A 10,012-nucleotide genomic window follows, 5' to 3' on the forward strand; every position below is an offset into this window, starting at 1 on the left:
CATGGTACTTGTATGGATTTTGACAGCAGGGGTCTTTCAGACCATCAAAAGGGGTCTTACAGGCACAACAAAAGGGGTCTTACAACCTCCACAACAGGGGTAGGGCGTCAACAGTCATTTTTAGGGCAAAGTTAGTTTTATAATAGATGAACAGTAGTAGCTAGTTTGTTTGTGAAAATTTAACCCTTTCTATCCCTTATTTTGATGCCTGCATCTCTGAAAATTTCAGACATGTGAGCTCATCAGTTTAAAAGTGAGATCAGGAAACTTGCATACAGTAGCCATCAAATGCCTGACCAACCAAAGCAGCAAAATTTCCAAACAAATGTAATAGTAGTACAAGAGCAATGCAGCTCCGCTTGCAGCTCTACTTTACCATTTTAGTATCTCATATTTGTGCTGCACAAGTATTTTTGTTGAGTAACTCCCTGACAGAATCGTGGGTATATAAAACAGCGTGGTTGCATAATAAAAAATCAAACAAGATCATAAATTTTAAAATGGCGGGAATTCAGATGTTTCTCAATGGCTGCTGGACATTAATCTCAAATTCAATACCGTGAGTGGTCCTAAATCCGACAGCCCTGCCTAAATCCGACCCCCCAAATAACTGCTATGAAAAAAAATTCTATGTTTACAAACATTCCCTCTCCAAGTTGAACAATAAACTATATTGCAAGAACTCTCGAAACAAAACATCTAACAAGATGACTAAAATGTCAAGATGTCAATAGACCTTTTTTCAAAGAGGACGTCCTGTTGAATAATTATGTAGTCCAGCCATAAAAACAATGATAGAGCCATGCATAATTACTGTATCATGCATATTGTAATAATTATGCGTGGTTTTATCATTGTTTTTCTGCTGGACTACATAATTATTCAACAGGGTGACCTCTTTGAAAAAAGGTCTATTAATGTGATAAAAAAAGTGCGAGTTGTAAAAATAATTACATCTATAATTCTGAATTCGTTGCTCGTGTTTAAAAACGTTAACAATTTTGTAATAAAGAACTATGTTTTGTTTAAGAAGCAATTAATGTTTTAGTTCAATTGGTTCAGTGTATCAAATCTCTCAGTTTAGTTGACACTTTGGTATCTTCATTGCGTCACAGCAAAAAGTTTGTTTTTATTTTAGTTTGTATCTTTGAAATACCCCATCGGATTTAGGCAGGGCTGTCGGATTTAGGACCACTCACGGTAACAGGGGGGGCAAGCAGTTAGTACAGAACACTATGTGTACTAACTGATTTTTGGAAAAATCTGTACCCCACCACCACCCCCTGTCACTTAGTACACCGTGTACTAACTGTCTTTGACCTTGCTCAATATAAATACCACCCCCCAAAATAAGGATCCGTCTCTCTACGGTGCATTCCAGGTGAATTTCACACCCCAGGGAGGTTTTATGAGGTGTATTTTTACGTTTTTACCTGTCTTTACCAGGTTTTTACCACTAACTACTTTCAAACAAATAAAAATATAACAAATTATGGAGTAGGTCAACCGCAGTGGGGGGAAAAATTCTCGTTTTGAAAACAGTTAATACACCTTTTTTCTTCCAAAATTCTGTATACACCACCCCTTTCGGCAGTTAGTACACTGGTGTACTAACTGCATTTTGAAAATTTGAAAAATGGACCCACCACGGTACTAGGACACGATCAATAATATGAGACACCATTGTGGACATCATAAAATTGTCCTAAAACTTGTTTTGTTAATAAGTTTCTGAATTTTAATTGTCATGGGTCGAAAATTTAATAGAAGTTAGATATTACTATGTTCTTTAAATATTTTTTTTCAAAAAATTAAAAACTTCATTTTTGACAAAGATATGATAAAAAATTAACATTGTTAACTTTTTATCAATTCAATGAAAGTCTAAAAAGTCTGAAATCCCCCAAAATGAAAAATAATTTATTACTATGTTTAATTTAGCCATATATTAAATATTTACAAAATTTATCAGAGCGTTAACAAAATATTGATAAATTTGTAACACTGGTACACTCAGAAAATTACGAAAATGGTTTGCTGCCCTTGGAACCTAGTAAATTAGATTTTAGACAATTTCATGAGAAAGTGAATTGATCAGATAGAAATAACGATTGTTGCATGCATTTTGGACACAAATTAATGATAAATTTTTAACAATTTTGGCAAAAATTGAACTTAATCTTAGCAAGGAAAAAATATAAGATATCAAGTTTTGAGTCAATTTGGGGTAATTTTTAGGTTTCAAATCAGGGTTCCAAAACTTAAATTAGTGAAACTAAATTGCAGAAATGTATTTTCAGATAACCAATCTTTAAATCTGACAAGTTAAAGATATGCGGATGCAACTTTTCAGGATAATAGAATATGAAAATTCATAATTCGTAAGTACTCTAGATTTGGAGAAAATGCTGTTATAGTGTTTCACGTTAGTTCTGTTTAGTATTTTGTTAATATTTTATCAGTATTTTTGTTAATATTGGTGTTTGATTTATTCTAGGGTGTTTTTATGTTCTAGATCAGCTTCTTGAGCATTTTGAAAGACTTAATTGAGTATCTTTAAGTGGCAAAGACTAATAAAACTATAACAGAAAGTATATTGTTAAAATATTATCTTCTATTGTCTGTTAACATTTTATCATTTGAATTCTATCTTTTTCTGATTTCACTCCATTGATACTCAAGATTTTGTTAATATGCAAACAATTGGTCACTTTTTAACCATTTATGTCAATTTTGATAATATTTTAACACACTACTAGTGTAATATTTACAAGTACATACTAGTTTTGGTTAAGTTTTTATCTCTTTTTGTTCAAGTTATTCGAAATTGTAGTTCTGCGTATAGTTTAAAGAGATATGTATCAAAAACAAAGAGTTACAAATAAACAACCCAAATTTTGGCAGTTTCCCACAAATTTATGATAAAAATTACCAAGTTTTGAACTTCAATCTGTTAAAAAATTATCATTTCATTGTTTTTGAGCCTGAAACCTGTCAAATTTGATAAAAGATTATCATATTTTTGGTCTGTCCAAAGGATTTTCAATTTCAAGGTCAAATTAAAGTTTTAGACTATTTTTTATCATTTCCAAAAAAAAGACCTTGTTAATTTTTTATCCTTTTTTTGTCATCACTTTAGGTGTTAATAAGTTGTCTTGATTTGATCGTTGTGACACAGGACCTCAACAGTGTTAAAGATTTATCAATTTTTGAAGATAACATATCCACTGATATTTGTCAATATTCACTATGTTCAAATAATTGATAAAAGTTTAACACATGGTATCAATGTCCACAAGTAGGCCAAAATTGGTCTCATATTATTGATCGTGTCCACTAAGTGTCATGGGTGTCGTGTACTAACTGCTTGCCCCCACCCCCCCCTGACGGTAATGATCTTTAAAACATAATTTATGCATGACACCACTTTGGATGAAAAAATGAGTAAATTTTGTGAATCAGATTTGTTTCGATTTAACTTTGTCTTTTAATACCCAGCCAGGTCATTTGAGGGCGTATGAATTCCACTAAATCTCCCGCAGAAGAAATTTTTCCGTACAGCAAGCCTCACGCCAAGCAAAATTTCTTTTGTACCAACATTCAATTTTTCAATAAGGGTGCAAGATGGGAAAAGAGGCGAATGCGGCAACATAATTAATAAATTGATGCGAACGTAAGCGAGTAAAAGCAAATTTAGCCAAATGAAAGCTTAAAATCGATGGATTATGGAGTCATTCACGTCGAGCTGGAATTATTACTTTACGCCAACTGAAAATGAAACAATCTTTGTAAGTACCCTTACGCCAATGCGCCAAAAACGTTTCAGTTGTATGCCGAAGATCTTTGGCGTTAGTTACACGAAATCCATACTGGCATGTTAGCCTCCACTGATGCAAGCTACCCAATCTCATGGTTATTGACTTGCTAAATTGTCCCTAAAAAGTGTCTAGGCTATCCAAAATTGGCTTGAAACGGCTAGGCTGGGGCTCAAACAGGTTCAATTTTCAACCAAATGAGATTAATTTTTGTTTCTTCATAAAATCATAGAATACAAGAAATTAAAAAATTTGTAATAATTTTGCCATATTTACAAAATGCCATTTTTTCTAATTTTTGCCTGCATAGTATAATTAGTACCCCCAAGGGTAAGCCAATTTTGGACTTATGACCTAATAAATTGTTTAGAAGGCCTTCCAATGGATTAAATTTCTACAAAAAACACTACATCCTGAATTTTCTGACTTAGCATTTGAGGCTCCACAGACCCTAACAAAAGGTCAGGGGTCTAGGTCAGGGGTCTACCTTTATATATAAGATCGATTCCATGTGACATCATTTTCACCCAAAATTAGCCATTTTTCTAAGAAATGGTAGAAAGATTTCAGCAACAGGGTCTTCTTGCACATATTGATGACAGGGATCAGGCACTTAAAATTGGTTAAGATAGGCATGATTACAAGAAGATCTTACAGGAACATAATTGTGACCCATCCGAGACCAGATGGATCAATTAAATGGACTTGAAGCAGCCTTGGGTCAGTTCAGTCAATCAAAAGTTATGTTAAAAAAATGGAATCTTGACAAACCCAAAATAAAAAGAAATTCTCTGATAAACAGCTAAAACGTAGAGAAAACCACTTAAAATTTGAGAAAATCTCTCAAAAATGCCACCATATCGAACGTCATCAGTTTAGTTTTATGCTTTGTTTGGATTGTTTTATATGAAATGGTATTTTGAGTATCTAGGAAAATCACGAAAACATTTCCCCAAAACAAAAAAATCTTATCTTAATTAAATTATCTTTGATAATAGTGTTTCCTCATTCAAATTTTGATCACTGTTTTAAATTAATTTTGGTATTTTTGGGTTCTTCAGTATAACTTTTGACTGACTCAGCCGATTTAAGAGATACCAAAATTTGAGTCAGGCCTTCCTTTATACAATAGAAGAAGAATCAATAGAACATTTTTATCCGTAACCTTGCAATATCTTGACAAACCGGTATACTCCTTTGGCAAACCCAGTAGTAGCAAATTATTTATGGTAGAAAAAAATGACAAGCAAGAGATTCTTAAAAATATAGATCAATGATGACTCATGGAATAGTATCTGATCTTTTGTAGAACAATGTGAAAGTAGCAGTGCTTGGTGCCAGCGGTGGTATCGGTCAACCTTTGGCTTTGCTGTTAAAGCATTCTCCAATGGTCAGTCACTTGGCTCTTTACGATCTTGCTCCTTTCACTCCAGGTAATTTTTCTTTTGAAATTTTGAAATATCTTTTTAACAAATCATAATCTTAGCTCTTTGTTAATTACATCTCTAAATATTGAAGTATAAGATTTTGGCAACATTTTTTCAAATATATGTTTTAGAGTTGTGCACTATCAACTTTATTCTATTTCTTAGATCTGGTGGTCTATGATGAAAATCTCTCGGCTGAACTAGCAAGCTGGGTTTTATGTTTTTATTTATATAAAAAATATTTATAGTTTTATGTTAGACAGGTGTCTTGCGATGGTTTAAATAACTCGTCCTTATTCTGAGACCACATTACATTAATATGAGAGGAAATGGGAGAAAAGTAAATGCTCTCTAAAACGTTTTAGCTACAAAGTTATAATATAAGATATTATTATCTACAATGCATTCCACGCCTTCTGCATTTTTAGGAGTTGGATGTGATCTTTCACACATTGAAACCATTGGAAAAGTCACCGCACATATGGGACCAGAGAATCTTGATGAATGTGTCAAAGACTGTTCATTGGTCCTCATCCCTGCTGGTATGCCGAGAAAACCAGGTGGGTAGTATGTTCTAATCTTACCTTCTTATGTCCAAAAAGGAAATCAGCTCTTACACTTTATTATAAAGACCCTGAGTGGTGACTTGTCTGGCTAGTTGTTTAAAAGTTGTAACAAGTTGTAACACCAAGTCTCAAGCTTTTTCTTTTACTTCATTCAGGAATGACTCGGGATGATTTATTCAATACTAACGCTTCCATTGCAATGAACTTGGCTGATGCTTGTGCACGGTAATCGCGTTTTTAAATTTATGAAAATATTTATCTCAGGGCAAGTTTAGTTTAGTTTTTCCTAATTTTGATAAATTGTAAATACTTTTCTTAATGCAAATGATGGAAAGAGAATTTAATATCATTTTAACATTCAAAGAAAAACAACAATGTTTTAAAATTGAGCAAAAGCTTTTCGATTTGTTAACATCATTTGTAGCACTGAAGATGATTTTTAATCGAAAAGCTTTTGCTCAATTTTAAAACATTGTTGTTTTTCTTTAAATTTATTTTTGGAATGGCAAAATTTCAAAGAAAATTTTAACATTCTTTATTATCATATTAAATTACAGAAACTGTCCAGAAGCTGTACTTGGCATCATCACAAACCCAGTCAACTCCACCGTCCCAATCGCTGCTGAAGTTTTCAAAAAACACGGTGTCTACAACCCATCTAAGTAAGAAATCATTTCAAGTATGTCTAAAGTGACAGTTAAATAGTTGGTGACTTATTTCATGCGACTAGTAAGGGCAAAACTTTGATCCAGCACAATTAATTCTTTTAGTATTTGAAGGGTAACTTTATTGGGATTCTTTTGTGATTATTAGATTCAGAATGCCGCTGATAACTCTTCGGACATTTTTGCAACAATATTTTCTTTTACGTAGAATTCTTGGAGTCACCACCCTCGATGTTGTCCGTGCTAACACCTTCGTTGCTGAGCTCAAAGGTTTAGATGTCTCCAAAACTAACGTTCCCGTGATCGGAGGACATTCTGGCGTCACCATCTTACCTTTGTTGTCACAGGTCGTCCCTAAAGTTTCCTTCACCGATGATGAGATCGCTGCAATGACCACTCGCATTCAAAACGCAGGAACTGAAGTCGTCGAAGCTAAAGCTGGAGCTGTAAGTTTTCATTTCATTAGTCTACATCTATCACTAAGAAATCATGTTCGCCAATGACATCTTGCTCAACGTTTTGTAACCTTTTAGCAAACGTTTGAGTTGTGATGAAATTACAAAATTCAAAGTTTCAATAGAAGTTTGACGACAATGAAAAAGAAGTGACTTTTCTTTATATCTTTGGAAATAATCAAAATTATTGCATTATTTTTCACCGTTTAACACATCTTTATCATGAATAAAATGAAAATGAAAGTTTTTACAGTGAATAAATTTCTCGACTTAGGGATCAGCCACTTTATCGATGGCATACGCTGGCGCTCGTTTCGGTTTCTCCATCTTGGAAGCCATGAACGGCAAGAAAGGAGTTGTCGAATGTTGTTATCGTGAATCAAGCATCACTGAAGCGTCATACTTCGCTACACCTATGCTTCTTGGCGTAAGTATATATCTTATCTTTATAATTTGAATACTTCTACTTGAGATCCTTCAAATCATTACAGGCAAAGATAATTTAACATTATTTAGCACAATGATTTTTAATCCGTGGTGAATATATGGTGGATATTTCCGTTTTTGGGTAAGTTACGAAACTTGCGCTATTAGAGAAGAAAACGTTCGAATTTGAAGAGGTGATATGCAATATGCCTAGTTCCAAAATCACGGAACTTCGTAGAAAACATAAAAAACCTAAATGAAGGCCTGTGGTACTTGCATTATTCATGTTTTCTCTAATTCTCTTTTAGCCTGGAGGAGCAGAAAAAGATTTGGGTATCGGAGATATGACCGATTTCGAGAAAGAAAAACTCGATGAGGTATGTATAATTTAGTTTGATGTTAAGTCTTTAAATTATAAATATCTGAAAATGAAAATAGTAAATCAAAGTCGTTTAACTTTCTGAGTTTAGTAATTGTGAAACTTCTTTCAGTAATATAGGTATTCGATTCTCAAAATTAAGTCTCAAAATAAAAGACGTCTTAAATTCATCAATGTCTTCCACGGACCCAACAGCTGTTTGGTTGAAAGTAACGCATTGACTGATTTTACGTCACTTACAACCAATCAGCTTATGGATCCGTGATCTAATGTCAGAAGACATTGCAATGTTGCATATCATGAATATGGAAACTATTTTTATTTGGCTTTTGTTAATTGTCATGTCTTCTTTTGTTACTTTTAGCTGATGCCAGAACTCAAATCAAACATCGCGAAGGGTGAGAAATTCGCCGCTGACAACATGTGAGCAAACACCTCACGCGCATGCGCACTGAACACCGACCACGCCTACCTCATGCAAAGAATATACTTATGATTTTTGTACAACACACAATATATATAATATAATAACTGAAAGAACTGTTCTGTTTATGTCGACTAGAAAATGCAAGATTTTGACCTTGATTTTATTTCAGTTTTTGGATTTTGATACTTTTGACCTAAATACCGGGTGTCCCAGAAAAAAGTCTCCCTCAGAAAAAAGTCTCCCTCTTTGAAGTGAATTTTCTCGAGTTCTATGAACTTTGAAAGCATCAATCCTTTTGCATTGGAAAAAGGAAGTTTCTGCGTAGCTAGCCCCTGTATCTATAAGGCTGGAACACCGGATTCTTCCAGTCGTTTATACAAACTAAATCCCGTATTATTATTATTATTATTAGTATTGGTATTATTAGTATTACACGCATTATAAACGACTCCAGTCTAGAATTTAGACGATAACTTTTGATCTAATTGACAAATGACCCCTCAAAATTTAAGTTTATCCTCCTCTTTCCAATGCAAAAGAATTGATTCTTTAACGGTTCATAGAACTCGAGAAAATTCACTTCAAAGAGAGGGACTTTTTTCTGGTACACCCGGTATTTATTTTATAAACCCTGTCTAGAAAAATCTTTTGCCTGAATTTGCTGCTGTACACTTTGGTCAGTGAGGAAGTACCTTCTCTCGATAAGGTTTGTGAGAAGAAAACATTATAAGCGACACTAAGGACCGACTAAAAATTTGGGCCATTTCTAAATTTACATGCAGATGGAAAATAGACACTTTTGGCACTTTTTAATGATAATTCACAGATTTTTAATACTTTATCATGGATATATTTCAAAAACAAGTATATAATCAATAATAAAAACATATCAAACGTGTGTACATATTGGAAGCATAATTATTTCTCAATAACGATTTCGCACATCTCACTCGGGTCAATGCAAAACGGTTCAGGTGTTTCATCACCGATATGAAAAGTGGGTTAAGGAAAGCTTAGTAATAAACTTTTAATTTGGCCAAAGTTTAGTCACTTAGGGCCGGCAAAGTTTTGGCCGATAAGGTAAGTGGCTTTCGTTTCCCATCCAGAAGTTTCTAGTCTAGCCCCTTTGGGGCTTTGAAGTCAATGACAGTGGTCAGCTTAGCCTGGGGGCACCTATAGCTTTTTGACAGACTTGATGGCGCTAATAAGTGGCCTAAGCAGACTTTGCTTGATGTGGCAGCAAATACATATTTCTAGATACAGTCCCTTTTTGACGAAAAACAAAAAAAATATGACCAAGGGATCGATTGGTTTCAAAGTTTTGATGTGGTTTTAGAATATGTTTCATTGTTTTGGTGTCTTTAAATGATTTTTGAAAACGAAAAAAAAATCCAAGATGGTGAAATCATCTAGTCTACTTCACTGGCTCCATTAAAGTAAAGCTATCAAAAAGCAAAGTTCAGTCAGAATTAAACTCTAGTCTATACTGTCAGCTTTGACGATATTGTTGAAATAGGATCTAAACGCTTTGTTTTTTCCCTCAAAATAATAAGCAACCTTCAAGCAAATCTTGTTAATCTCTCAATCTACTCCTGTGCTTAATGCTTAATTATAGGGGGGCACTTTGTAATTTTTTGGGAAAAATTACCAGCATTTTATAATGGTCTATGATAGGGGTATTTTATGAAATTTTCCTGAAAAAAGTGCCAAAACCTTCATTTTCCTAAGTGGTTTTGGGGAAAATCACCCCATAAATCACTTGATATTGACCCCTCCCGCCCAATTTTATGGAATTTCCCCAGGGTATAACCCCCTACAATTAAGCACAAAAAAGTAAGCATCTTCGAGCCAG

The 10,012-nt window shown here is 33.9% G+C and overlaps 1 protein-coding gene across 1 annotated transcript in view; it reads left to right on the forward strand.

Moving 5' to 3' along the window:
• The window catches only part of LOC136819638 (malate dehydrogenase, mitochondrial-like), an 8,599-nt gene extending 295 nt beyond the window's left edge, over positions 1-8,304 (forward strand). The window contains exons 2-9 of the mRNA XM_067075877.1: positions 5,125-5,248; positions 5,671-5,802; positions 5,964-6,033; positions 6,366-6,470; positions 6,682-6,919; positions 7,203-7,355; positions 7,663-7,731; positions 8,098-8,304. Coding sequence (XP_066931978.1) covers positions 5,125-5,248; positions 5,671-5,802; positions 5,964-6,033; positions 6,366-6,470; positions 6,682-6,919; positions 7,203-7,355; positions 7,663-7,731; positions 8,098-8,160 — 954 coding nt within the window. The 3' untranslated portion in view covers positions 8,161-8,304. The remainder of the gene's footprint in view (positions 1-5,124; positions 5,249-5,670; positions 5,803-5,963; positions 6,034-6,365; positions 6,471-6,681; positions 6,920-7,202; positions 7,356-7,662; positions 7,732-8,097) is intronic.
• Positions 8,305-10,012: the final 1,708 nt, after the last annotated feature.

The sequence above is a fragment of the Clytia hemisphaerica genome, unplaced genomic scaffold (genome assembly GCF_902728285.1).
Source record: "Clytia hemisphaerica strain Z4C2 unplaced genomic scaffold, Clytia hemisphaerica genome assembly, whole genome shotgun sequence".
Classification (NCBI taxonomy): Eukaryota; Metazoa; Cnidaria; class Hydrozoa; order Leptothecata; family Clytiidae; genus Clytia; species Clytia hemisphaerica.